Genomic DNA, 27,939 nt, shown 5'->3' with positions numbered 1-27,939 from the left:
ATAATAGAGACCGCCGAAGAAGAATCTGACAAAGCGACGCAGGCCGGCAGACGGTGAACCTCACTCCTGCTCACTCCACTCCGCACCGCGCTCCGCTCCGTCCGCTCCACGCGCAGCCCGACAGTCAAAGACGAGTGGAGCGACCGCCAGTGCCAGTGCACCAGCGACCGGGCAGCGTGCTTGACGACGGCGTCGAGCACGTCCAGCGACCAGCGGCGCAGTAGTGGATACAGTGGAAAAAGCAGCGGCGTCCCGGTAAGTCGACGAGGCGGTGACGCGGCGGACTCCGACTTATTCCTTTCCATCCGTCAACGGCCTCGGCCTTCGCGGCACAGTGGGCCAGAAGGCAGGTGGAGGCGGCCGAAACGCTAGAGGCGTTTTGAGCTCCAGAGTCGCTATACAGAGCGCGAACAGAACGTGTGACCCCACCAATGGATTCCTCGTTCGGAGAGCTATCCATTGGTGGGGTCACACGTTCGGTTCGAGTCCCACTTTGCGACTCTGCAGCTCAAAACGCGTCTAGGATTTTGGCCGCCTCCACCGGTCTTCTGGCCCACTGTGCGCGGCTACGGCCTCGGCGGCCACGGCCACGGCCTGCTGACAGCAATTCGCATCACGGTTCCGAAGCTGTTTGCCCAAGTTTTCCGGTGCGATGGATCGCGCGCTCCGGGCAGCTCCAGGGCGCGCGGGCTACGGGGTGGTGCAGTGGGTGTAGTGGTCGCCCGGAAGGCCCGGAGGCGGTAGCAGCAGCAAGGCGCCCGGAAAAATAAGTGTCCTGGAAGCTCTTGTTGGAGCTCTCGACTGGCTGGCAGTGGGGAGATGCTTTTGCAGTGCGGTGCAATGGCAGTCCGTAGTTGTTATGCTTATACGACGGCGAGGCCCGCCGCTGCCGGTGGCGGGGAAGTGCCGTTCGTTTGGGACGGTCCAGGAATTCCATTTCCTGCCTGCCGTTTGTGCAGGTCGTACGGTACGCCCTCGGCTGGCCCACGGCAGAGCCGTACTGGCCTAGGCAGCCGCGCTCGGAGCCCCGCTAGTGTCACGGACTTCCGGCCGACCACTTTCGGGTCCTGCTGGGTCCTGTGGGGTTCCTGAGGGGGCGGGCTGCGAGGGGCTGCGCACAGTGGGCCAGAAGACCGGTGGCGGCGGCCAAAACTATAGACGCCGTTTCGAGCTCCAGCGTCGCAAAGTGGGACTCAAATCGAACGTGTGACCCCACCAATGGATTGCTCTCCGAACGAGGAATCCATTGGTGGGGTCACACGTGCGGTTCGAGTCCTGTTTAGTGACTCTGGAGCTCAAAACGCTTCTTGAGTTTTGGCCGCCTCCGCCGGTCTTCTGGCCCACTGTGCTGCGTCCAGCTCTGTTGGGTGGCGCTGTGCGGCGCGGGGAGGCCTGTATTCCGAGTTACCGCCGCGGCGGCCGTCTAGATGTCCAAAGCCGCCCCGAAGTTTGACGGAAAGCCGAAGCCGAAGGTCATCTCCCTTGCAGAGCTGGCGCGGGAAAAAAAGTTTTGAAAAGCAGAGAAAAGAAAGTTGCCGCGGCGTTGGACACCCCAATAATGCACTTCCTCGCGTGCTGCACTGTTGGAAACTCTCGTTTGTTTACGAAATATTTTAACACGATACGTTTTGTCAAGTATGCCTTGATAAATATTTTTTTTCGGAATATTATTACGTGGACAGCCTATAAAAACATGACGATATATTTGCAAACCCTTAAGAACTACGAAACTTTTCATATCTCATGTTTACGACGCACTTTCAGACTTCATCACGTACTCCATGGTCTGTACTTTCCCTAAGCTCTCGCTAAAAATTTCCAGAGAAATCTTTGCAAATTTACGCTTTCCCGTTTTCTATTTTCCGCGACGGGCGCGGAAAGTTTTGGCGTAGCGATCGCGGGCGTCGCGCCTCCCCGGCCGCCGCGCCGCCGCGCCGCTGAGTAGTTTTATATTGGGCAGCCTGACGTAGTCTGACGTAGTCTGACGACGCGGCCTCCCCCTTGGCCTATCCGGGCTATCCAGGCCGGGGCAGTGGCAGGCAGTGGCGGAGCCGGGAGCCTCTGGAGCAGGGGGCCTTGACAGTGGCGGGCCGCCCATCAGTGCAGCGCATTAGCTACGCCAATGTCAATGTCAGTGCCACTTGTGCCCCGCGGGGCAGGCGACGCTGAAGGCGCGGCCCAGAGGTTAAGAGCTCCGAGCCCCGGGCGGCGTAGGCCTCTGCACGCCTCTGCAGCGCTCCGGCGTGGATCGGGTTGCCTAGGCCGCCCGGCGGCGACGCGGCCGCCGACTCGCAGTGGCTCTCCGTCGGGCCGGAGGCCGGAGGGGAAGGCGACGCGATATCACAGTGTCACAGTCCAGCAGAGCGATTCCACGTCGCGTCTGTCTCTCTCGCGACTGTACGGAACGCCCCGTGAGTGCGAGAGAGACGTGCGAGCGATGATCGGAATCGCTCAACAGCCTTGCACTGTCCTGCCTGCCGTGAGTTGAGAGCTTTCCCGTGTCGGGGCGGGGTGGGGCACGCAGCCCCCCCCTCGCCCTTTTTTTCTTGTTATTGATTGACTAGGCAACATTTTATTTCTGCCTTTTATTACTCTGGCGAGTCAAGCCCCCGGTTCAATAGTGATAACGCGGCGACCTTTAGGCATGATCGATGGGTCGGTGCAGCACGCGCCGTCTCTCTCGCACTCTCACGTTTCATGGCTCGCCTGGGCTCGGCCCGCGAGAGCGAGAGAGACAGACTGAACTGGTTGCGACAGAATTTTGATCGGCGTCGTGCGAGTTCACCCCCTGTTAAATTTCAAGGCCTGGTCGACAAAATGCCCGGCGAAATTCACGACGATTCCGCTGGTTAAATCCGCCATTTTTGGTCCCAACTACGCGACTTGGAGTTTTCTGGCACAAAGATTGGCTTTCACTCTGCAGTACACGCGTGACGCGCCCCATCCCTCTACCGTGCCGGCCTGCCGCCCGGAGCCACTTATTCCTACTCAATGCCACCCCGCCCGCCCGCCCCGCCCCGCCCCGCCCCGCCCCGCCCGCCCCCGCCCCGCCGATGCCCCAGGGCGCTGGTTCTGCCTGCTGTGCCTGCTCTGCCCATCACGTGGCCGGCTTGGCTCCTGCTCAACGTCAATTTCCTCGTCATGCATGTAAATGAGACGCGAGGGCGGCGGGGGTGCGACGGTGCGACACTGTGGCGGCGGCGCGGCGGCGCGGCGCCCGTGCGGTTTACATACTGTAGTGCGTGCGCCGACGACGACGCCCTTGCCAGCCTGGCGGTCGGTGCTGATCTAGGCCGTGGCCGTGCGTGTGTGTGTGTGTGTGTGTGTGTGTGTGTGTGTGTGTGTGTGTGTGTGTGTGTGTAGGAGAGAGTGGGTGAGTGTGTGTGCTCGTGTGTGCGTGCGGGCGCGTGTTTGTAGGCTTGGTGTGTTTGGCCGGCCTGCGGCTTCTTGGTTGGGCGCACCCACCCGTGCGGCCGGCCGGGCCTGGCCGGGCCTCACTTTGTAGTGGTCGCCAATCACCATATCTATACACAGCACCCCCCCCCCTTTCCCTCTCGGGGGGCTCCGAGGCCCCTGTGTTATACTGTGACGCTGATGCCCCCGGCCCGCCCCGCCCCGAGGGCGACCTTAACGCCGTGCTGTTGAACAGAAGCGCCACCCGTCTGATGGATGAGCTAAACCCTTCGCTGCATGTCTCGGCCTTCCCTCGGCCGGCTGCCAGGCCGCTTGGCTGCGCCTGGCTGCCAGCCCCGCCAGGCCGGCAGTTACCGCGCGAGCGAGACGGAGCTATTCCAAATTGCCGCCCCCGCGCTGCTGGTCTACGGCCTCCACGGCCCGCCGCCGGAGCCACTAGCCACTTTTTTTTCGGCGCGTCAGCTTGAAATAATTTCTCGTTTGATTCCTCTCGGCAGCCTTCGGTGCCTTCGGTGATTAACGGCCCGCGCCATCATCCCCTTGAAAGAAGCGGGCGCCCCGCCCCGCCCCGCCCCGCCCCGCCCCGCCCCGTGCGCTTGCCCAGCCACGCCAATTCGCGCCGCGCGCGCGCTTTAACGGGCTTTGGCGCGGCCCGCAAAGTTTCAGGATTCATTCAGCAGTTTGATAAAATGCAAATTACACGCGAGGAACGGCCCCCCCGCCGCGCGCTGCCGTGATGTGGGCCCGGAGTGAATGGAAAATAATCAACGGGGCTTTCGGTTCGGAAGGGGTGGTGCTGATCGCCGGCCCCACCGCCCCACAGTGGGCTAGAAGACCGGTGGAGGCGGCCAAAACTCTAGACGCGTTTTGAGCTCCAGAGTCGCTACAGGCCTCGAACCGAACGTGTGACCCCACCAATGGATTCCTCGTTCGGAGAGCAATCCATTGGTGGGGTCACACGTTCGGTTCGAGTCCCATTTAGCGACTCTGGAGCTCAAAACGCGTCTAGAGTTTCAGCCGCCTCCACTGGTCTTCTGGCCCACTGTGCGCCCCGCCCCGACCGGGCTTTGAACCCGCGACCAGGCGCTACACCGCGTTACAGTCGCCGTTACTGTACTTAAAGCGCGCCCCGACCGGCCCGACGGACCACGGCCAGACAAGGGACTCACGGCCATTTTATCCTCTTTTGGAGCTCTGGAGAAGACATTGGCGGTGCTGCATTGTGCGCGATGGAGCGCTGCGGGGAGAGCAACGAGATCGTTTCACTCGCTCACGGTGAGTGAGCGACTCACTCGAGTCGCATCGTTTTTTAAACCACCCAACGCCCTCTTGGGTGGTTTCAGAAACGATGCGACTCGAATGAGTCGAGTGAGCGCAGTGAGCGACTCACTCACCGTGAGCGAGTGAAACGATCTCGTTGCTCTCCCCGCTGGCTGAAAGCCGAAAGCCAAAAACGGCCTCCATCGAAAAAAAGTTAATCAATGCCGCACGCTGCCTAATCAGTCATAGAAGTTGGCGAGCGTGGGCGGTGGGCGCGGCCGCGCGGGGCTCGGCGCGCGCTTTTGTTGTTTGCGTTGTTGTTTTTGGTGTTTGTTTTGTGATGTTTGTTTTTGCTTGGCGCCCCCACCTGCCGCCGTTGTCATTTCGTGTGAGTAAATGGAAGTGAATGAGTGATGACGCCCTTGTTGTCTGTGACTAGGATCACCACCACCATGACCACCACGAGGATCTTCGCGGTGCTGCTGGCGGCGCTGGCGGCCGTGTCCTGCGTCGCGGCCCACTCCTACCACCTTGGCTCCTGTCCCAGCGTCGAGCCCATGCCCAACTTTGAAGTGGACAAGGTAATTACAGAGCTCTGCCTCCGTTTTTTGTTTTTGTTTTTGTTTTTGTTTGGTGCTGATGACCGCGCGCTCGTTTCCAGTTCCTGGGCAAGTGGTACGTGATCCAGAAGACGTCGACGGGCAGCCGCTGCCTGGTGTACAACATCACGCGCACCCCCGAGGCGCAGGGCGAGGCGCACGGCCAGTTCCGCATCGAGCAGATCAGCGAGCACCTGCTGCTGGGGCTCACCTCGGTGGACCACAAGTACCGCTACACCGGCCTGCTGCACGTCAACCCGGGCGCCACCACCAACGCCAACATGACGGTCCACTTCCCGCTGAGTACGTGCTGCAAGTATTTCCTTTTTTACTAACCACGTACGATAACGCTTGACTAACCGCTTTTTTTTTCTGGGGTTCACGTCCCATCTGCTATCGAGTTGTATTTGCGAGGCTTGTTTGTGTTCGGCGTTTTCTGGGGCACCGTTTTTCACTTGTTGTGCTCCAGGCGTGGCCGGCAGTGCCTCCTACCGCATCTTCATGACGGACTACACGACCTACGCCGCCGTCTTCACCTGCCAGAAGCTGGCCTTCGCCAACCGCCAGTCGGTGTCCATCCTCGCCCGGCAGCGCACCCTGGACAAGCAGTACCTGGACAAGGTATGCGGTTTTTTAAAAAGGGGTTTCCCGTTGCGTTATTGTTTTGCTCGTTTAACACTTTTTTCTTGGACGCAGATCCGCAACCGCATCAGCGCGCTGGGCGTGGACCCCTTCGACCTGTCCATCATCGACCAGACCAACTGCGCCGTGGAGAAGCCCGAGGGCGTGGACATCAACATCGACGAGGACACGTTCACGGCCGAGTCGGCGGCCGGCGTGGTGCGCAAGGCGGGCGAGAAGATCGGCGACGGCATCGAGTTGGTGGCGGACGGCGCCAAGAAGGTGTACCACACGGTGCGCGGCGAGAAGAAGGCCAACGCCGAGGAGGGCCGCGACCAGGTCCAGCAGAACGACAACTACCACGGCCGCTTCAGCGACCGCGACGCCGAGTGGCTGCCCTGAGCGCCGAACTTGCAAATTTAAGCTCCCCTCTTTCCCCCTCGCTCAAGACCCGTGCCGAAAATTTTCCGCAACTGCCGTGGGACTTCCCTCCCCCCGCGACACGGCCGCCGGAAATCTTTCATCTCCGCCGCGCCAAATTTCGGCCGTAAGGGGGGGGAATTGCCAACCGGTGCGTTTTTTGAAAGAATGTTTCGTCGTGAAAACTTTGTGTACACAGATACAAAGCTGCCATCGGACATAGCGAAGCGCAGCCAAAGATCCTAAAAGTATTGCCTCACCAAGGCGAAGGCGGGAGATAAGAGACTGCAGTTCTATTTTCATCTCGTGCGACCCATAAAAGCTACTAGACACCATTTGTTTCTCATAGTGCGGTTACAAGCTGCTGCTTTTTTGGTGATTCTGTGAGGTTCCTTTTGACGAGTTTGATCTGATAAACCTGTGATAAGGCTTGATAGCAAGCTGAGGGCGACAAGACGATAGGAGGATGGCGGATGGCTCAATTTTAAATCACTTTTTTCTATAAACTTTTAGACGTGTAATTCCACGCAACGATGACTTTCAATTGTTTCACGATTGTAAACTGTGGGTCTTATTTGTATTCCTCTATTTTAAAATAATAAACTGTGCCATATACATTGTTTTTGATTCTATTCTCCCGGGGGGGAGCCGACGGCGGGAACTCTTTTGCATCTTAGAGGGAAAGCCAGCCTCTAATATACAGAGCCGCGCCAACAAGGTAGGCCACCCACCTCACACGCTAGGGTGGAGAGGGAGAGCGGACACACTAACTCTTTTGCCTTTTGCACCTATTACAACATAGCGGGGAGAGGGATGGACGTTGGACGTTTGCATCGCGTCTTATAGCCGGCCAGGATTGTAAGGCCGCGCCGTCAAGGTAGGCCACCCATTCGACACGCTGCCGCCGCAAAATAAAAGCCATTCCCATCCGGGATTTGAACCCAAGTTCTTCGATACACGACCGCCACTTCAGCCCACTCAGCCACCGAGGCACCAATTAGTGAATGTTCGTCTAAACTTAGAGTGATGGTACCACCAGCACTCAACTGAGGAAAATATTTCTGTGCCTAGGAATCGTACCCCAGTGCTCTCTCTGGGCGACCTCAGGATTGGGACTCGAACTCGAGCCCTTCCCATTGCAGCCATCTCTTCAGCCCACACCGACTCGCTTGGAACAAGTTGCCCCGAGACCCGGGCCTCCCCACCCCAAAGTTGGCATCTCTGCCGACCATTGTTAAAGTCGGTTACCCCGCCCTCCAAATTCACCATCACTTGAAGCAGGGAGGCCACAACCAGGATGTCTTTGGCCAGGATTTCGTCCGCGCTGCCGGGCGTCGGCGCCGCGGACGAGGGCGAGGGCATCGTCATCAACCCCGACGTGACGACTCCGGTCCGCACGGAGGAGGCGCACACCAGAAACTCGTCCACCCCGCACTCGCGCACCACCACCACCGTCACGACCGTCACCACCAGGACGCCGACGTCCACCGAGGTGGTCAAGACGACGGTGGCCGTGACCAAAGGTCCGTGCCGAGCCGTAGGGCCTAGCGCCGTGGTTCTGGAGTTCTCTCCTCCATCACGCCTTGCTTGGACTGCTTGCCGTGATTGCAGACACGGCGCCCGGCGAGGACGGCGTGGCCACCTTGCCGCTGCCCACCGTGACGCGCTGCACCACCAAGGAGACCACCATCACCACGGGGAAGGCCGTGGTGCGCACCGTCGAGGAGCACGCCACCACCACCTCGGCCACGGCCGCGCAGCTCAGCGCCACGTCCTTCGACGTGCTCTAAACAGTTTGCTCCGGGGGCTTTGAGTGAAAGGTACAAGTGGCTTATTCACCATTTTTATTTATGAAAAAAAAAATAAAGGGGGATTTAGTCATGCGGCAACAAAACAAGGTCTCCTCTATCCTACACAAACTCAAGTTACAAAAAGTTTCAATTAATATGACCACTTTGAACCATGTGCCCTACAGTTGGGAAACTGGTCAATGGTTGTGTTTCCACTCACAAGGTTGATTTAGACAGAGCACCCATAACAATAAAAGCTTTCTAGGTTACTTGAAACTGAGATTTAAAAATGATAATCAGTGACAGTAACATACAAAACAATATGGGACGTTCGTAAAGTAGAATTTGTTATTGACTAAGTAACAATGAAGGAGATGAAATTTAATGTGTCCTTGAAGTTAACTGCATTAAGAGACCAAACATTTTCTAGGGACTGAAATCATAGACTGAAATATGTATAAATTATTATATTTCTTAAAATTAAAGTTACAAAGATCAAAACGGCAAATTATTTATTTCTTTTTATCGTCTTTTGATGTGGGAGTTACTTTGTCCTTGTCTTTCTCCTTTTCTTTTTCATCTTCTTTCTCCTTTCCTTCCTTTTCTTTCTTGTCCTTGGTATCTTCTTTCTTGGCCGTGCCTTCTTTCTTTTCAGATTCTCTGTTTGTCAATTTGTTGTTGATGAGATTGTGAAGAGCGACAATGGATCGAACAAGTGAAGCCAGATATACAACAAGCATCTGGTCATTTGTTTTGGTGTAAAGAGAATCAACAAATGTGTCTCGTGATACATCTGGGAGTAAATTGAAGATATCCTGCAGTTGGTAGACAATTTGATGATTGATGGGAAGCTTTCCTTCACCAACCTAGACCAAACATACAAAGGCACAGTTGACATTTTAGAAATTTTGCTAAGAGCGCAAACAAAAACAGAAACAATAGGTAAATCAAAGAAAAATTTAAGTTTACCTGAACAAGGTAATTCCTAATCTCTTGGATTTGCAAATGCAATCCCTTTAAACCCAAAAGTTGGTTTGTGATCCTCTGTGACAGTGTTCCAACTGTTGTATCCTTTATGTCACGCAGGAGGTGCTCCACCCCAACCTCTTCAGCTTCCTCTGCCCCAATTTCACTGGGGACGTGTTCGAAGGTCTTTGTAGTTGGAGAACCATCCTTTAAACAATTCCAAAAGAAAGATCATCCACCATGAAATCTGAGACCAAAGAACTGAAATCGAAATTAAACTTGACAAAAATTCATCCAATAAAACTTACATCATGAACCTCTTCCACTGCCCTGTAAGCCTCAGTAGGTAAACCAAGGTCCTTAGGAGCAGCATCAATAATGACCAGCACTGAATTGGGACAGTATCTCCTAACCAGTTCATTGATTGCGACATCATTTTGGTGCAGTTTCGGACCAGTGTGATACCAGCCTACAACTTTTTCTCGGGCTGTGCAAATCATACAAATATTTCATTAGAAAACTCCCAAGGTACAAGTATGGAAATTCAAGGAATAAGAAAGAGATTATCATTAAGACAAAATAAAGACATCTTACCATTTACTTTTTTGAACATTCCATACATGTTTTCAAGGTAGTCGTGGTCAAGGAACCAGACTGACTTGTCCTTGTCGTCTTCATCGAAAGGCACTAGAAAAACAGAGAACTGAGATGATTATGACAGTCACCAGAAGTAGTCAAGTTTTTAGCACAGAGCCTCAGGGTGGTGAGGCCGCAAAGAGTACAAACTTATTTTCAAAAACAATGAATGAGTTCAGAGGTTAAGCATGATACAGCCAAACGTCATTCATTGCTCTTAGCTCAAAATAAACTCAGACTTTTAAAAAAATGAATGAAGATCAGTAAATATGAATGAAATGTGATGGAATTACACTATTCCTAGTCTTACTTTAGCTGAAAAAGCTCTAGAAGTGGCACTAACCTGCAAAACTGTTGGACACATCCAGGACTCCTTTCGCCCGCCAGCACCCAAGTAAAACTCCAACTACTCGTTTCTGGTTTCCGATTTTGCCCATGCGATTGAAATGGTCGACTACACTTAACAAAACTAGTGGGTGAACCACCACTTTGGAAGTTACAGGTTCTTGACTCGGCATTTTTGAGTCGGTACTTGACAGACACAAAAGTTAATCGTCAGAACGGAACGGCTGCTTGCAACAGAAAGCAAAACAGCCGACATTCACTTCTTCTTCCTCTTGTTCTTGCAGTCTTTGGCTAATGCATACCGTTTTCTGTGCGTCCAGGGTTCTACTTAGGGAAAAGAACAGAGAGAAAAAGAAAACAAGGTCTTGCCCCCCTCCCCCCCCCCCTTCCCCGTGGCATGTCTGTCGTTTACCGCAACCCACGTGGGAATAAATTTTGAAGTTGCATGCTTTAAGTCTAGAGTAATTTTGACCAGGCCATTTCATTTACATTAGTCAAAGCAGATTTAAAATAGCCATGGCGATCGCTGACCAGGACGCGGTGGCCCTCCGGATTCAAAGTATTTTGAACAACTCGGCGACCGAGGAGAAGAAGACTGAGACGGAGCCCGAGGACGATTCCAGCAGTTCCGAGGATGAAAATGCTCAAAAAAGCGGCAATGTTCGGAGCAGGAGGCCCGGCAACAGGTTTTGGAAAAACGAAAAGACAAGGTAAGCACTGCTTGAGCTCTCTTTACCATTTTATACTGAAGCCAAATTTCTAAACAGGTTATGTTGTCATCAGGCACTACCTGCTTTAAACTATCCCTTTCATGAATATTTTTGCTAGCATTTCTTTTCAAACCCCTCGTTTGCCTGTGCTAATTTACTATTATTTTTGTTTTCCAGGTTTACAACCCTCATTGCTTCCAAAGGCTTAAAGCAGTCTTTCGAAGCACAACAAAAGCTTCGGAACGAGCTGAAGCATGCAAGGGAATTGTCAAGATCTGTGAAAGAAAAACGTGCACAAATGAAACAGGCAAAACGTGAAAGAAGGAAGGAAAGCAAGAGGAGGCAGGAAGAAAATGCAAGGAAGAGTGAGATAGTACAAGTGGTATGTATTGTCTTGGTTTCATTTGATTTATTACTCTTGATGGAAGTCGATGCTAACTGTTACAATTATTGCAGATCAAGAATCCTGCCAAACTCAAGAGGCTGAAGAAGAAGCAGCTGAGGAATATTGAGAAGAGAGACACCTTAGGCTCAGTGTAGAAGCATCTCTATATATGCTGTAAGCATCTTTGATTTCTCTCAATTTGTCCCAATTTGTTCACTGTGCTCCCAGTTCATGAGCGCATTAGTCGTAAAATTGGGGCAAATCAATTCCCCTACAATCCAAGTTTGAATCTTTGGTTCATGCTAACTCTGTGGGAGATACAATTGTAGTTCTCTGAGAATGAATTGTAAATTTAACTGTCTAGACCATCTGTTTGTTTCAGGCTAACAGTTTCTGGAAACTTCCTAACTAAAGGACTTACATTAACTCAATGTAAAGTATTGTCTGTGATACTATAATAAGAGTAAATAAATTTTCAATTATTAAATGAAGTTTAATCTACTGTATCAGTACCCCTACAACATGTGAAGAACATGAATATCACTATGTACAATAAAATTAACAGGAATTAAGTTCATAGAAAATAACACATTAAAAATTAACGAGAATTTATCGGTGTTGAAATGTGCCAAATCCAAGACCTAAACCACGGTGCGTGTGTGTAGCGAGCCTAGCAACTTCATATTGGCTTTCCATATTATGAAACATTTCTTCTTGTTTCTTAATAATTTCACTGCCTCCTTCTCCACTTGAGGTGGCCGCAGGAGCTGGAAAAAGATTTCACAAACATTAAGGCTCATTCTTAAGCACTGCTCTGAATAAAGGCAATAAAACCAACCTTGTACTGGCTGTTTAATGCCCATCAGCCTGTTAAATTTAGCAGTCAGTTTTCCATCTTGATCTTGGGCAAAGGTAGCACCTTGCCATTTATTTGATGTTTGTGATGGAGCTGCAGCTTTGCTAGGGTCTTCTTTCTGAAATTGAATTTTGTATGAGGTTTCAAGAAAAAAAGGAGAGAAATAACTTCAAATGTAAAGACATGATCAAGCAACATTTGCAACTACCTTGGCTCCCCATAAGAGTTTTCTCTTCTGAATTTGGTCCACAAGTCTTTGAGGGTTAACTGCAGCAGCGTTATAGTAACTCGGCAATTCCACACCTGTGGCTTGCTTTACCTGCGCTACTTGCTGCTCCATAGTTCTTTGAACTAGCATTTGAGGAGTAACCAGGCCAATGGATGCCTTAGCCTCAGCTTTCAACTCAATTCCCATTCGTTCTAAAACTGGAAAAAAAGAAAAACAAGATTTATTGTTGGGAAACAAAATATTAAAAAGCACATGATGTTACAGACATTCAATTTACCATTAAGTTTCCTGTCAATTTTCTTTTCCATATAAAACTTCCTTGAATCACCGCTAGATGTTCGTGATCGTTCTTTCTCCTGGCTTTTACTGCGGGACCTACTACCTGCAGATGGTAAAACCTTGACATCCCTAAAATTTGGAATTGAAAAAGTCAGTTTTTGAGGTGCAACCAAAAATCCAAGTCACAAAAAATTACAAAAAAGGAAGAAGTTACCTTGACCGGGCATGGGCATCACTCTTACTGCTTCCACTGCTGCTACTGCTTCTGGAATCCGTTCCCGGTCTGTGTCTGTCAACACTGCGAGATCGTGATCTGTGCCGTTTACGATCAGAGTCTCTTCGGTTTGTCTCAGTGCGTCTGTTATTAAAGAAACATAACCATTTTTGAATGGTTGGTCACCAGAATAAGTGTAGCTAGGAAGCTTGGAGACATGACTTGTAACTTACCTGCGGTCCGCATTCCTGTGTTCCCTGTATTCCCGACTCGAAGAGCGCCTTTCTTTCGACTTTCGCCTAGAATCTCTATCTTTTGATCGACGTCTGCCACTTCTGTCTTGACTTCTTTCTCTATCTCTTCGATCCCTGCTTCTTGATCGATGTCTCTCTTCTCTTCTGTAGTCTCTTCTTCTGTCCTTGTCATCTCTGTCTCTCGAACGGTCTTTATCACATTCCTTGTCACGGTCTCTCTCTCTTTCCTTGTCACGATTACTGCGACTCTCCAAATCTCTCCTGACCTGATCTTTGTCTGGTTTCAGAGCACCTTTATCTTTTAACAATTTTTCTTGTGTGTTTACTTTTGCAGAGCTAGACAGCAAATCCTCTGACTTTGAGTCATCATTTTCATCACTCTCACTACCATGGGATTGTGCCGTAGAAGCAGGAGAAGATGAAGAAGAGTTATTAGCAGGGTTGAGAGGTGAGCAGTTGCCATCATCATCTTTCACCGCTGATTCAGAACCGGACTCCTGAAATCAGACAAAAATTCTTGATTTATCATTGTGCACAGAATAATAAATAAATAGGGGCAATAATACTCTAATAGTCTTGAGTTTCAATGAATATTCTCACTTTACTTTAGTCAGTAACAAATTAACATGCATTGTGTATTTTTTTAAAAGTGAAGCAACCAAACAAAAGAATAATATTATAAAAACAATGCCAAAATCGGTTTAGAAACATAAATGAATCTTACTAACATGTAGTATGTTATTTTCAGTTCAGTTATTTGGAATGTTAGGTAGACAACTACATTTTAACTTAAACAATATCATTTGATTCAATAGTGGGTCTGAATCACACATGCCTAAAATTGCTGGACAAAAGAACCTAGAGCAATTTCAAGACATGGTTGGTCACTAGAAGACATATCACAAGTGGGTGGTACTTGTGAATAAAGCTATCTTGATACCCACCACAACCACAACATATTGGGCATGCTATAACAAGACCTACAAAAGTGAACAACCTAATCATAAACAGGCTACATTTAAAAATAGCACACATCAATGGCAAATTTTCACATCAGAAGCACCTCCATGTGAAATCATAAAATTGGCAAACTTAAGAAAGGGGAGAGAAATAAAGACAAGGCAAAAAGAAGCAGAGTACCTGCAAATCTATCATAATGTAAACTTGGTGTGTATAAATTGTGATCATGCCAGAAAAATGTCATGTTTTGTATTTCATGTTTCAATGTTCACATAAAATAGGTGTTGCTAATTTAGATAACTATGCTGTTGTATAAGGACTTAACAGTCCTATGAAGGGAATCACTTACTTGTTAAGCTTTGAGTTAGGAGGCAGGCGCCACCTTCCATACTCACCCCCACCCATGGTTTTAGGTGGTTCCAAGCAAACAACGCTCCAGGATTGGTTCACACCGTTCGCTGATTCCAGTCTCGTACTAATAAAGACTTCGACGGGATGTGGTCGCACCACTGATAGTATTTCAACAGACTATGTTAATATTTGAATGGTTCATATCACGCACAATTTCTATTTTAAAATATCCAAATCACTGGATGAATATCTCAAAGGTTTCCTAGCAAATCCTATTCACAAATCACATTTTTTTAATACTGCAATGAAAGAGCTCTATACAGTTGCCACAATAATTAAAACTTAAACAGGTTCAAGTTCATATTTCAGAGCACCTAAGCTTCTTTTCTGTTAAAAGGCAGAAGTTTTACTTTTCACATTTCTCCAAAAAGTAAGTACCTTTTAAAGGGATAGTAATATTTTGGAAGAGGGTAAAGATACCAGTACATCATTTAAAACTATTAAATGAAAACAAGAGAAAAATTGAAAATTTAATAAAGTTTTAGATGGAGCAGGTTTTCCATTCCCAACTAAGTCATCAAACACCAACAGTAAACGCATACCATCAGTTTTGAACCACTACAAATTAAAATAAATTATCATGAGATTGACGTTAAAAGGAGGGTCTTTACCTGCACAGATGTTGGACAGCCACCGCTTCTCCTCCAAGAAGGCCCAGACAGCATTCGCCGCCTAGTATACTAGTTAATTTTAAAAAATAAAAATTATGAGGTTTAGTATTAATGTTCCTGAACAAGGTTGAGGAAAAATACAGGGAAATAAAAACATGAATAGAAGATACTTCTGAAACAAAAACTTGAACCAGAAAGGTAATAATACATGTAGGAGAACAAACATCTTTCAAACTGCAAATTACTGTTTATTATTTCTAATAATTTCCTCGCATGCCGTATGCAGATGTTTGATTTGAATGATATTGATACTGATTTATGAGGTCTCATTTAAATAATTAGCTACTACAATGAGCATAAATAACAAACACCAAATTTTCTGCAGATTACATTTCTTAATGGCTTTTTGCAAAGAGCCCTCAAAGAGTATTGAGAAACTATACTTGTATCTTGGAACATCTAGGTTGGAGCGGTAGAACATAAGCGTGAGAATATTGAGAACACAATAACAAATGGTGAGGAAAAGTCCAGATCACACCTATTCCGTTCCTGCTTTACAAGGATCTCACAAGCATGGACAAGGTGCAATTAAAGTTACATGTGTGGTAGCTGTTTACACCTTGTGCCAGACAGTAAGACTGAATGAGAGAGGTTTATGTGCACCTGGTATATATACGTACCGACAAAATGGTTGCACAGGCAGGTGGAGCCATGTGTGGAGCACCACCACACCGGAAGGTGCCAGGGGAATGTGCTTGAACGGAGGGAGCTTTGCTGCCGTTAAGTGGATTCTGCCAGAATCGCAGCAAAAATACTGTTAATGTACTGAACTCAATGCCACCATCCAAATGTGTCACATAGCCATTACAGATGCACAACAGAAGAAGGGGAGAGGAATGCGTTACTGCCTTCAGTTCATGCACCGTCATGATTTTACAAAAATTAAACTATGAAGTGCAGTTTTATTTTGTCATTATTTTCTAAGTAAAAAAAAAGGATTGATTGAGAAGCAAAGACTTCCTTTTTCTGAGGGCATGACATTCATTCAAGAGAGTGGCAAGATAAAAGGCTGCAGGTTTGATTGCACAGGAAGCAATTCAATTATTTTGTGAAAGTAAGTAAATAAAAATCAACTTAAAAACTCAATGAGTGTCAGTTAACCTGTTGGTAAAAAGTAATAAGCTTTGAAACCAAAAGCATTACAAAGCAAGTCTAACAACGTAATAAGGAACTGTTAAGACAGTTCGATTTCCTTGCAGTTATAGACAGCCAAAAGATGAATATATGTAGTACTGGAGCAGTGCGCAGTAAGGATTTAAACAAACAACATTTAAAAAAAGTTTTCTCAGTGCTAAATAAAATGATTAAAATGAAGCCACAACTACATTATTGAAACAGAAAGAAAGAAAGGTGACTGAAATATGAAAACTCAGTACAAAACAACCAAAGTACCCCACTATAACAATCCTAAATGTCAACTGCTTGGTGCTTGGTATCAATAAATAACACATAGCAGTTGCCATTAGGCATTAGGGGGACTAGGGATCAACAGATTCACAAAAAAATATTTGTGCTGAACAGAGACAGTTTCAATAGAAACTCCTATTCATTTTAAAGAGGATAAAATTAAGTTTGCAATGCTACACTTACAGGAGCATTTGTACAATATGACAAGTAGTAGTAACATGTGTTCACGGTCAAGTTTATCTAAATGATGATAGTTGTGTTAGATGTGTGAAAATGAAACATCAGAATTGCCACGGCATAATAATTCAAGGTGATATTTCTTTCTTTCAATCATACAACAAACACTACAAGCATGCAATACTGAGTACAATCTGACGATACCCTGAATACTTTCTATTGCATGCTTGATACGTTCAGTTGGTAACGAACTGGCATAACAATATGACTAACATCTACAGCAAGCATACAGGCTCTTTAATTAAAGCACCAATACCTACAAAGATTCGGTTTATTTTGACAAAAGTAACTTTTAAAAAGTATCTCCCTATAAGCAAAATTTAACAACTGGAAAGCCAAAAAGATAAGACCAATCAATTTAGAAAATAAATTGCTATGAAGTTTGAAACCCTGACTACTATTCTGTATGTCGGCACAAGGAAAAATGTAAGAAAATGGCAAGGCATTTAGTCCAAGATTACTAAGCAGAGCTGTTTAGGGCAACAAGCAATTACAAACAGGCCTTTCCAAATCTGATGAAAATTAACGATAATGGAGATAAAATGAGGTTTAATTAATGAGAAAGTTAATTTGTATAAAATGGAAGAGTAAACTTTATCGGTGCTGGCAATCATTTTCAAAACCTTTCTTACATCAAGAAGCCTTACTGTTCTACCCCATACAAAAAATACCTCCTGAAAGAAAATATCATACCTCACTCATCTCCATTTGAACATCGTCGTAGTTGTCACCCTCCATCCGGCTTTGAACTGGCTCCGAACTTGCATTCACCTGAAGAAAGAAATGCATTCTTCTCAAAAGGTAGGCAGATTAGGAGGATCAGGAGGGTGTTGTGTTATCTAAGGAACTACTTCAGTAAAAGTCAAATCCTCATACACCAAAATAAAATGGTTTTCCAGTAAGCTGCACATGATTGGCAATATATTGCAGCATATTCTGTCATGTAAAGCGCTTTAAACCAGAAGATGCAATTTTACTATTTATTTTTTAAATCGACAAAGGCAAATATTTTGACTAAGGTTCAGAGGGGACATAACCTGGCGTGAAGTCACTAAAGGTCAAGTCAAATGAAATGAACGATAGAAAGAGGCAAAGGCAAACTTGCTTGTCACTGGAAAACAAATAACCAAACAGGCGGAACGTTCGAAAGAAAAACAAATTGGTTATAGCAAAATTTGTCGTGCCTAGTCGCCTAGATAGGCTCTCGTAGTTCTGGTTAGAAACCCGCCTAGGAAATGTTGCCTACAAACAAATGCATTAGAGGAACACTAGAAAAAATGGCGAACTTTACATTTGTGGAAGAAATGGCCTCGTTTTCATCGTCACTGCCGTAGTTTGCTAGAGAATCCATGTCCGAAAGACGAAAATACAACAAATACAAATTCAATATGGCGACAAAGGTCTTCTGCTGCTGCGCGCGCACACGAAACACATCCCCACCACACCAACGGCTGGACGTAGTTTTACCGAGCGCCGCCAGATAGCACCAGTGGCGCCAGGGGGCAGTCAGGGAAGCCGGGAAGCCCCACTAGACCAACGACGGACACGACCAACTTCTTAAACAGTGAACGGCGCTCCGGAAAGAAATTTAGAGGGACAGTGCGATTCACCCACGACCCGAGCCAGGCCATCCCCTGACTGGCGTGACAGATCCTTTCTGGAGCGTTCCAGGTCTGCCCTGGATCCACTATGAATTTTTCTGCCCCTGCAGACAGATTCTGAGAGCCGTTTTCGTCGCTCTATCTCTCTCGCACGTAGACGGGACGTTCCATGAGTGCGAGAGAGACAGGGCGGCCTAAACGGCCGGAACGCCCCATGAGCGCGAGAGAGACAGACGAAAAAGGCCCTCGGAATCTGTGTCCTCAGGAAGCAAGTTCGGGGAACCATCCCGACACACGGGGTGACGGCGCAGCGCGCGGTACGCGGTGCGTCTCAAGGCGGCACGGCCCTGGTGGCTGGTGGAGTCCCGGCGGTCCTACCCAGTCCTACCGGGTCCGCGGCACGGCACGCGGCACGGCTCTTGCGCAACCCCACAATAGGAAAGCGGTAAGCAAGCGCGAACCGCGCGAACAAAGGCGTCGTCATTACATGAAATTCGGAGCAAAAATAATGGGCTTCGCGGTGACGCTCCCCAGACGGTCGTGCGATGCGTGCGTGGTGGCGACGGCGGCGTCCTCGGCGAGGGCCTTGCTGGGCTGGGCCGGGTTGCCGCATCGGGAGAAAGGAGACGAGAGCAGCCCTCCGTTTTCAGTTTTCGGCAACGGAACGACATTCGGCCACGCAAGGGGTGACGACGGGGTGCTGCCGGTTTCACTCGCGTGCCGCGCCGTCTCTTTATGGCTGCGGGTCCATTCGCTCCACGATCCCCGCCGACTGATTCCGGTCGTCGTTTAGTCGTGGCTGTCTCTCTCGCTCCTATAAACAGCGCGCTCAAGGAGTGCGAGAGAGACGGAGCGACGAAAACGACTGTCGGAATCAGTCTGCAGCACGACGCGACACGACGCACGCTGACATGAGTCTCGCCGCGCGGAAGAACGCGAAAAGGGGACAGGACTCGGGACAGGCAGGACCGCAGGCAGGAGGATGGATGGCGCCAAGGAGGGCGAAAGTCAGGACATCCGGCGCACAGTGGGCCAGAAGACCGGTGGAGGCGGACTAAACTCTGGACGCGTTTTGAGCTCCGGAGTCGCTAAATGGGACCCGAACCGAACGTGTGACCCCACCAATGGATTGCTCTCCGAACGAGGAATCCATTGGTGGGGTCACACGTACGGTTCGAGTCCATTTTAGCGACTCTGGAGCTCAAAACGCGTCTAGAGTTTTGTCCGCCTCCACCGGTCCTCTGGCCCACTGTGCGGCGGCATCCTGGCGGCTCGGCATCACAGCGAGCACGGCGGGCACGGCGGGAATCCACCCACACCGCATCACACGCCGACTCCGCGTCGACCGATCGTGGACCCGCATGGGACTTCCCTCGTCGGTGAGGAGGGCGTTGGAGTCCGTGATAGACTTCTTGGCAGAAAAAAAAATGCTCTTTCGGTGGAAGAAACGCCTCTGGGTGGAAGAAATGAGTTGTCATCGGACAGAACAACCTATTTTCAATGGGTTTCCGATGTGACTTACGCCGTTACACCCAACGGCCGCTGAAATGCTGTTGGGTGGAAGAAATGCTCTTGGGTGGCAGAAAAATGCTCCCGAGCAGAAGAAATGCTCTACGCAGAAACTGCTGCCGCGCGGAAGAAAGGCTCTCGGCCGCGGAATTGTGGCCACAAAGAGGGACGTGTGGAGGCCTAAAGCTTGGCGACGGTTGCGCTGAGTCAGGTCTCCCCGCGTGCCGAAGCAGCCGAAGCAGTCCGTGCCGGCCGTGCGCCGTCCCCTCCCTCGTCACAGCCTTGGCGGCGTCCTGATCGAGGTGGACGCCGCGCGGCACACTGCAACATCCGGCCGCCAGCCTCGCCGCCCTTCTTCGATCGATCGGCCCTGATCGGCCATGATCGGCATTAGCGGCTGGGCCGGACGGCGACAGTTTACTCCGCGTCGCCAGGAGACCCGGCCAGGACCACGGGGACCGCCGGGACCTTGAGGCGGGGGTTTCATCGCCGGCCGGGGAGTCCAGGAGCACTCGCCGCTTGCCGCCAACCCGTGATGTCCTGCCGCCACCGCCGCCGCGCGATGTCCGCAGGAAGCCCCCAAGGCCTCAAAGCCCTGTCAAGCAGCGGTCCCAGTACTTTCTGCCGCCACACTGAAAAATCGACTTGGGTCACCGAGGCTGTCGCTGCGTCTCTCTCGCACTCACTGGGTGTCCCGCAAGGGGAAGGGGTGCGACAGAGACAGAGCGACGAAACGCCGCAGGGAGGGGGTCGCGCACCGCGGTCCTATTACGCCTCCTTTATTTGTCCTAGCCACACGCAGGCTTTCTGGTTGCTGCAGACTCATTCCGAGAGTCGTTTTCGTCGCTCTGTCTCTCTCGCACCTCCACAGGACGCTCCGTGCGTGCGGGAGGGACAGAGCGATGACAACGACTCTCGGAATGCCTTGCTGGCTGGGCTGGCGCGTTGCGGCTCACGCACGGCCCTCGCTCCACCTCGTTGAAACGCTCGTTTTCACTCGTCCCCCGAGACGCGCGAGACGCGAGACGCGCGCGGGTCCCTGCCGCCCCCACCGCCTCCGCCGCGACCACCGGCCGGAACGCAACGGCACTTCCTGAGAGAGACACGCCGAGGCTGCTGCATCTTCCTATCTGCCTCCACTGCACGGCACTCCACCACCCGGCCGGCCCATGTCGGTGGTTCAAACACCGCACACGCCTGACTTTTCCTTCTCGTTTTCGCGTCGGCGTGATCACCGAGGCCATACATCACTCGAGCCCTCCGGACTTCGGCGTCATCACAGCGACCATCGCGGCCATTGTATGCGATTGTTCGGCCGTATCGACCATCGGCAACGACCACTGGCCGCGAACATTCGTATCGCGGTGTCGAGACGGTGTGAGGGTAGTGCAGGCCGAGGAGGCACGCAGACTCACTTTCTAGAGCCCACACCCCTTTCCGTTGACGCAACACGGTCATAAACATCGTCATCGCCCTCAACAACATCCTCAGTAGTCAGCCGCGCTGGGCAAGGGCGTCGCACCCCAGGTGAATACCTTAGGCCCTTTGGCACAAGGGCCCTTTGGCACTTGGGCCCTTTGGTTTTGGGCCCTTTGGTTTTGGGCCCTTTGGCACTTGGGTCCTTTGGCACTTGGGCCCTTTGGCACTTGGGCCCTTTGGCACTTGGGCCCTTTGGCACTTGGGCCCTTTGGCACTTGGGCCCTTTGGCACTTGGGTCCTTTGGCACTTGGGCCCTTTGGCATTTGGGTCCTTTGGTACTTGGGCCCTTTGGCACTTGGACCCTTCGGCCCTGTGCCGAGTCTGAGGCGCGTCCCGGGTGTCCTCCGGGCGGCCAATTTTGCGGCTTTTCTGCTTCGGACTGACCCAATTTCCTGGCGGCGCGGCGCAGCTGTCGATGTTCGGCCGAACGGATTGATCAGGACGGCTGCTTCCTTCTCAGCCACGACACTGCCACTGCCCTGCAGCCGCAGGCTCGCCTTGAAAGGGGCGCTGGACTGTGGCTTTGGCTTGGGGTTTGTTGTTGTCGCTCCAGACAGCCGGCCAAAAATAAAGTCGTGCCAAAGGACGTGCCAAATACCGAGCCCTGGAGTACTCCAAGTACAGCGCAGATGACTTTCTCATGAGGGATATGTTTTTTGGCATTTTCCCGGGTTTGAAATTCATTCAAATCCGGGCGCCGAGGACAAATTCCGAGAGTACTTTTTGGTCGCTCTGTCTCTGTCGCACTTTAAGGGCGATCAGTAGACGCGAGGGAGACAGCGAATCGGGCGGCGGGTTTGGCGGCTTGGCATGCGGAAGGAGCGCGCTCTCGCGGTCTCGCCGCCCTCCAGCGCCTTCAGGCTGCCGCCACTGCCGCCACTGCCGCCGCTGCCGCGCTTCCAAGAGCTCGCAGGCTTCCAGCGCTTCCAGTGTGCGTTGCCCAGCACGCAGCGAGTGCGCAGCATCCCCCCGCCGGGACGCGCGACGGCGAAACGAGAAGAGTCGCGGGAAAGGCGGCATGGCAGCCGGCGGCGAGGCCTCGGCGGCGCGGCCGTAGGGGGCGGCGGCGCGACAGTTCTAGGACGAGGACTGCGGGAGAAAGACAGAGACAGTGAAGCAATAGGAGAGGAGGAGGAGGAGGTGGAAACCACAAGACCGTGATACAGAACTTATTCTTATGGAAAGAAAAGGGGAGGGCGGTGGGCGCGGAGGCGGGGCGGGGGAACGGGGCGCGGGGGCGAGGCGCGAGCCATGACGGAAAGGTGGGAGGGGCGGGACCGGCGCGGGCGGGGGCTGCTCCGGTGCCCCAGCCAGGCAAAACCAGCGGCCTACCCGACCAGTATCCTCTCGGCCTCAAGCCAGTGCAGCTCACCTCGAGTGCCGCCCAAGTGACCCGACCCGCCGCGTCGCGCAGCACCCCGCCGACGTGAACCTCACTGAGCGGAAACCCGTCCGACAGCCGCCCGGAAGGCGCGTGCGCGCGCGCCACCGCGAGGACGCCGTCGTCCTCCAGTTCTTCCGCGGGCGCCGGCACCTCCGCGCCGAGCCGGAGCAGTGCCCGATCCTGGATTGCAGCAGTAGTGCCTAACTTGGATACACCCTGCAAGCCGTGCAACGGCAGTGGGAAAAAGTGCATGGCCAATGGCCTAGCGGCTAGCTAGAGCGGCCGGATAATGTGTTGTGGTGCACCTGACACCGCGAGGACCACGGCGACCACTGAGCCGTGACCGCGCCGCGGCCACGCAGCCATGGCGACCAGAAAAGTAAGTTCTTGTCGGCCAGTGTGACACTGGCTGCCGCTGGCTGCGCCACTGCGGTGCGTGCTCCGGAGCCGCGGGCCGCCATGGGGCCGCCATGGGGCCGCCATGAGGCAGCGCGCCGCGGATTGTTTGTTGTTGCTGTCCAGCAGGGAAAGGCCTGCCCGCCTTGTCGTTAGCTTTGGCGGCGTTACCGACAAGTTTTTTGGGCTAAAAGGGGGCGGTGTCGCTGTCGGGCCGCGGCGTCCGGCGGCGCCCGGCCCGGCGCCTCACCATGATGACTGTCAGGCAGGCCGGCGGCTGAACCGCGGGCTAAACGCTTCGAGCGAACTCGGAGACGGCTACATGCAGCACGCCGACCACGCCGCGGCCGCACCGAGACTGCGGAAGTTGTCCGTCAATCGGGAGAGCGGTGTCGGTCGCCAGGAGCACGAAGTCCCGAAAAGCGGAGGGGATAAAAAGTAAATGAGATGAACCACTAACGGCGGTCGAGAGGCACTCTCCATCTCCGAGGCACGCGGCACGCTTCGACCCCTCGGCTGGGCCGGCGGCTCGGCGGCGTCGTGTTGCATTAGCGATGCGGTTTTGGCCGCCGCTTCGCCGCCGAGGTGACAATGGCCGGCGAGGGGCGGCACCGGGAGCCACGCCACTGCAGTGCACTGCTTGACCGCGGTCCGCGCGACGCTGCGGTCGCCGAGGAGAATCGCTTCCTGCATCTCCTTCCCGCCGTGCGCGACGACGAACGCGACGGGAAAAGAAAAGGAAAACACTGTTCATTTGTCTGACTAAACATTTTTGGTTGGCTTTTCGTCCAAGCCAGTGGAGTTTTCGTACTCCAACGCGTGTTTTGGCTGATGGAACAAAGCATCTATTGGGACAAGAAATCTAGTTTCTTCTTTTTCTTTGTGCATCTGAAACCGCAGCGGCACGGCGCACTGCTTTGCTTTCTTGGTGTGGTCACTGTCGCGGCGGGCCGGGGCGGGGCGGGGCGGTGGGCCACGCGGCGACATCCGAGTGAAAGTCCGAGGAGTGCAAATAACGCCGTAATGCACTCATCGTGCTTTCGTCGCTCTGTCTCTCTCGCACGCACGGGTTGTCCCGTCGGGGTGCGAGAGAGACAGAGCGACAAAGCGCTGTTCAGAATCGGCCTGTCGGGTCTCGGCCTCCTCGGCCACGTGACCGAGCGCCAGCGCAGCCAGCCCGGCCAGCCCTTCGGGCCTTCGGGCCTTCGGCGCAGCGGAGCGCGACGGGGAGACGAGCATCAGGAGGAGGATGTGGAGAAAGGAAGCCAGGCCGCAGATACGGGGAGGAGGGCTTTCTTGGCGGCGAGCATGAGCGCGTCCGCCCGTCCGTCCGTCGAGGACGCGCTGCGTCGCCGTCGTCGCTGTGCGTCGCGGATCACCGGAGGCATCGTGTCAGCCGTGTGGCGGGCCGGCCCGGCGCACAGGAGAGCACCGCGGCGGCCTAAGCGCCAGGCGCTCCACCAAGCCACAGTGGGCCAGAAGACCGGTGGAGGCGGCCAAAACTCCCGACGCGTTTTGAGCGAGCTCCAGAGTAGCTGAACAGGACTCGAACCGAGCGTGTGACCCCACCAATGGATTCATCGTTCGGAGAGCAATCCATTGGTGTGGTCACACGTTAGGTTCGAGTCCCATTTAGCGACTCTGGATCTCAAAACGCGTCTAGAGTTTTGGCCGCCTCCACCGGTCTTCTGGCCCACTGTGCAAGGCCCGCACGCGCCGCAGCAAGCTGATTCCGAACATGGTCTTCGCCGCTCTGTCCCTCACGCACCCCTCGGGGCCGCCCCACGAGTGCGAGAGAGACAGAGCGACGGCCTGCGGGGACGGCATTACGACGCTGTCGCGTGCTGTGGCGTGCGGCGTCCAGCCTCCGCGTGCGCGGCGTGCGCGTGCAGGCGTGTCCGCGTGGCGTGGCCGCTCAACAATGTGTCCGTCAGGACGGCGACGGCGGCAGGGCAGGACGGCAGGCGGCGGGCCTTGGAGCGTGGCCCGGCAAGCAAGGCAAGCAGCAGTGCTGCCGTGCCATGCTGCAGCACGCGGAGCAGGCCCGGGGGCCTCCGGGAAGTCGCGGGGCACCGCCTCAGCGCCGCCAGCGCCGCCAGCAGCCAGGGATGCGACAATGGGGACTGCCAGCGCGCCAGCGCGGGCACACATCATCCCTTTCGTGTTATCGTCGCCGCTGTCGTCATCCAGGAGGGAAGGCCTCGGGCCTCGCGCCTCGCGACTCGCGGGGGGCGACGGAACGTGTTATGCTGTCTTGTCGCTTGCACATGAGCCATGGGCCATGAGAAAGACGACTTGGCCGCGGCATGCGCCATGCGCCATGCGCCATGCGCCATGCGCCATCATGCGCCATGCGCCATGCGCCACCCCAGTCGCCGGCGGACTCACGCGTTTAGCTGACGATGAAGTGTATAGTATATACGTTGTGTAACGGGTTCGCCCTGCTCGCACCTTCTTTATTTCTGGGCGCCAAGTGTGAAGGACGACTCCGGGCGTGGCGAGGGGGAAGGGGAAAAGGGGGGGGGGGCGCTGGCTGGCGGTGCACTCACTCCACCACGCCGCCACACCGTTAGCGGGGCACATGGCACATCGGCCACGGGGGGAGCAGCGCTCGGCCGCTTTACGCTCCATGCCACTTTGGCCACGACGCCGTGCGGAGGAATTGGAGATGAACTTAGCCCACTTCTCCGAGCGCGTGCGAGCCTGTGCGTGCGTGAGTGTGTGAGTATGTGTGACAGTCCCCCAAAGCGTGACAGGCCGTCATCTCCGACGGCGGCGGGAACACGCACACTGGTGAATACGACCAGTCGTTCGTTTTCGTAAGTTTAGTCCCGCACCTCGCAGTGCTCCAGGGATTCCTCGTTCGGAGAGCAATCCATTGGTGGGGTCACACGTTCGGTTCGAGTCCCGTTTAGCGACTCTGGAGCTCAAAACGCGTCCGGGGTTTTGGCCGCCTCCACCGGTCTTCTGGCCCACTGTGCGGTGGCGGTCCATTTTGATCCGGCAACCTCGACGCGACGCGACGCTCCTTCCGTCCGGTACTCGTCCGAGTAGCGGCGCGTAAAATCTAGGCCTGGCCCTAGCCTCGCGACGGGCCGTCGGCCAGACAGAAGGCAGAGGCAGACAGACGGACAGAAGCCAGGCAGACATTTGGATGGTTCTGTGATGAGGCTGTGCGTATCAACGGGGCTGCCGAGTCTGCGATGCGGTGCGACACCGTGGCGGCGGCGTGGCGGCGGCCAGGGCATCCAACTTTCCGCTGAGCTGCCGCGCTGCCGCGCTGCCGCCGCCGCCCACGCGCGCGCATTACAATTCCACGAATTACCCCCGGTGTCTTCTGTCTTCCTCCTCGCCGGGGTGACGACGGCGGCGTCGACGACGTCACGGCGCCGTCCTTGGTAGCCGCTGCCCCAGTGGGCGCGCGCGGCGTCGTCGCCCCGGCCTGCTGATCCGGAACGGGCCGGAACGTTACAGGATGTTGCGGGGCGCGGGCGGGCGCGGGCTTCGTGTCACACCCTGTTCAATGCCGACCGCAAGAGGTGAAAGGGGAGGACCCCGTGCCGTGACGCAACGCCGCGGCGACGCACTGCTCGTTGCTTCTTGACGTTTCGGCGCGTCGTCGTCGCCGTCCTCGCGCGGTTCGCGGTCCGGCGGGCTTTCGCCACCTGCAGCCTGCACTGCAGCCCGCCGCCCGCCACGCCACTGTCATCACCGCGGAGGCCAGCCTGTTATTGTTAAGTGATGGCTCTATGGCGCGGACTGGCGCGTTGGCAAGGCGGGCCGGGCGGACGGATGTTACGATATTGCAGCACCACATCGATTGTCTTGGCCGGGCGCCGGGCTAGGCCACGGCTACGCCACTGCCACGCCGGCCACGCCGCTGTCATGTCGGCCGGATGGCGGCCGGCAGTGGCGCGGCGAGGGGCAAAGGCAAAGCAAACCCCCGCCGCGCCGCGGGGAAGCGCGGCTCATTTGCATGGCCCAAAGCGCGAGGACAGCACTTTCGCTGGCCGCCCGCGGACGGCACGCCACTGGTGGGCAGTGGACTGGACGCCACCGCGGTTTCCGTGCCGCTCCGCCGAGGGGTAAACGCAGCGAGAGAAAAAGAGGAAAGAAAACATCACTCCCCTGTTTTTAATTTTTGGAATGTCCTGCCTTTGCTTACCCACAGTTTGCGGACCCAATACCCAATCCGCACTTTGCACTTATGAACGTCACGTGGTGTTTCTTCACGAGATTTTTATGTCATTGTGTTTGCGTCTTTGGTCGTCGCGCCGCCCATCTCTTAGGGCCGTTTACGGAGCGTCTCGTCCTGGCTCGGCTCGGCTCGGCTCGGCTCGGTTCGGTTCGGCTCGGTTCGGCTCGGCTCGGCTCCAACCGGCTCGGCTGGACTCGGACCGGCTCGGCTCGCGTGTTCTCCAGACCAGTCGGACCTTCCCCATTGAAATGCGTTCCAGGCGAGTGGCCACCCCTTCCCCCCCCCTCTCTCTCTCTCCGGACCTCACGCCGCTACACAAGAAAACTACAGGGAAGCCTGCTTGCTGCTGCTGCGGCCGTACGCGGCTTTATGCGTGCGTCCTGACCGAGTCCTGCAGCCTGACCCGCCTTTTTGGGTCACCACACTGACCTCGGTACGGCGGCCACGTCTGGCGTCGTCTCGGTGGGCCCCGACGTGCATTCAGGTCCCTCCGATCCGTCCGAGGTCGCTACTTCTCTCCCTTCGAGAAATCATCATCCTCGTTTAAATTGTGAACAACTTTCAGTGACAACTTCCATTTGGCATCTGCCTGTCTGCCTAACTTCGCATGCTAGGTCCGCCGGTCCGTTTCGAAAGTGCAGCCGCCTTGTCTTATCCGTCCGCGGCGCCGCCGCTGCGCACAACCGGGCGCTACAACGGGATCATCCT

At 53.4% G+C, this 27,939-nt stretch overlaps 5 protein-coding genes across 9 annotated transcripts; 3 read left to right on the top strand and 2 right to left on the bottom strand.

Annotated features, from left to right (window-relative positions):
* Nucleotides 1-6,929, top strand: LOC117643133 (apolipoprotein D). 2 transcript variants are annotated; one of them, XM_034381829.1, is made up of 5 exons: nt 1-255; nt 5,114-5,255; nt 5,336-5,585; nt 5,743-5,894; nt 5,970-6,929. In XM_034381829.1, exons 2-5 carry the CDS (start codon nt 5,127-5,129, stop codon nt 6,294-6,296), a joined length of 858 nt encoding a protein of 285 aa, XP_034237720.1. In that variant the 5' UTR covers nt 1-255; nt 5,114-5,126; the 3' UTR covers nt 6,297-6,929. The 2 variants fall into 2 exon arrangements, with proteins under 2 accessions (XP_034237720.1, XP_034237721.1); XM_034381830.1 differs by having other exon boundaries at nt 16-255; nt 5,336-5,576.
* A 155-nt stretch (nt 6,930-7,084) lies between these two features.
* On the top strand, nt 7,085-8,325 carry LOC117643135 (mucin-5AC-like). Its single transcript, XM_034381833.1, has 2 exons — nt 7,085-7,837; nt 7,926-8,325. The coding sequence occupies exons 1-2, from the start codon at nt 7,612-7,614 to the stop codon at nt 8,102-8,104; spliced, it is 405 nt and encodes a 134-aa protein (XP_034237724.1). The 5' UTR covers nt 7,085-7,611; the 3' UTR covers nt 8,105-8,325.
* Nucleotides 8,326-8,556: 231 nt separating this feature from the next.
* On the bottom strand, nt 8,557-10,302 carry LOC117643132 (26S proteasome non-ATPase regulatory subunit 7). The gene is made up of 5 exons (XM_034381828.1): nt 10,050-10,302; nt 9,665-9,757; nt 9,379-9,557; nt 9,074-9,277; nt 8,557-8,970 (listed from the first exon to the last, which is right to left on the bottom strand). Exons 1-5 carry the CDS (start codon nt 10,222-10,224, stop codon nt 8,617-8,619), a joined length of 1,005 nt encoding a protein of 334 aa, XP_034237719.1. The 5' UTR covers nt 10,225-10,302; the 3' UTR covers nt 8,557-8,616.
* A 127-nt stretch (nt 10,303-10,429) lies between these two features.
* On the top strand, nt 10,430-11,637 carry LOC117643134 (coiled-coil domain-containing protein 86). 2 transcript variants are annotated; one of them, XM_034381832.1, is made up of 4 exons: nt 10,430-10,761; nt 10,939-11,143; nt 11,218-11,320; nt 11,529-11,637. In XM_034381832.1, the coding sequence occupies exons 1-3, from the start codon at nt 10,568-10,570 to the stop codon at nt 11,299-11,301; spliced, it is 483 nt and encodes a 160-aa protein (XP_034237723.1). In that variant the 5' UTR covers nt 10,430-10,567; the 3' UTR covers nt 11,302-11,320; nt 11,529-11,637. The 2 variants fall into 2 exon arrangements, with proteins under 2 accessions (XP_034237723.1, XP_034237722.1); XM_034381831.1 differs by having other exon boundaries at nt 11,218-11,637.
* On the bottom strand, nt 11,619-18,105 carry LOC117643131 (arginine/serine-rich coiled-coil protein 2-like). 3 transcript variants are annotated; one of them, XM_034381824.1, is made up of 10 exons: nt 17,956-18,105; nt 17,358-17,435; nt 15,641-15,751; nt 14,961-15,029; nt 12,958-13,475; nt 12,725-12,868; nt 12,509-12,639; nt 12,211-12,428; nt 11,985-12,120; nt 11,619-11,913 (listed from the first exon to the last, which is right to left on the bottom strand). In XM_034381824.1, the coding sequence occupies exons 1-10, from the start codon at nt 18,013-18,015 to the stop codon at nt 11,756-11,758; spliced, it is 1,623 nt and encodes a 540-aa protein (XP_034237715.1). In that variant the 5' UTR covers nt 18,016-18,105; the 3' UTR covers nt 11,619-11,755. The 3 variants fall into 3 exon arrangements, with proteins under 3 accessions (XP_034237715.1, XP_034237716.1, XP_034237718.1); XM_034381825.1 differs by lacking the exon at nt 14,961-15,029; XM_034381827.1 differs by lacking the exons at nt 14,961-15,029; nt 15,641-15,751.
* Between the last annotated feature and the right edge of the window lie 9,834 nt (nt 18,106-27,939).

Source organism: Thrips palmi, unplaced genomic scaffold (assembly GCF_012932325.1).
Source record: "Thrips palmi isolate BJ-2018 unplaced genomic scaffold, TpBJ-2018v1 HiC_scaffold_16, whole genome shotgun sequence".
NCBI lineage: Eukaryota > Metazoa > Arthropoda > Insecta > Thysanoptera > Thripidae > Thrips > Thrips palmi.
The sequence above is the reverse complement of the archived record's forward strand: the minus strand, read 5'-3'. Positions and strand labels throughout refer to the sequence as shown.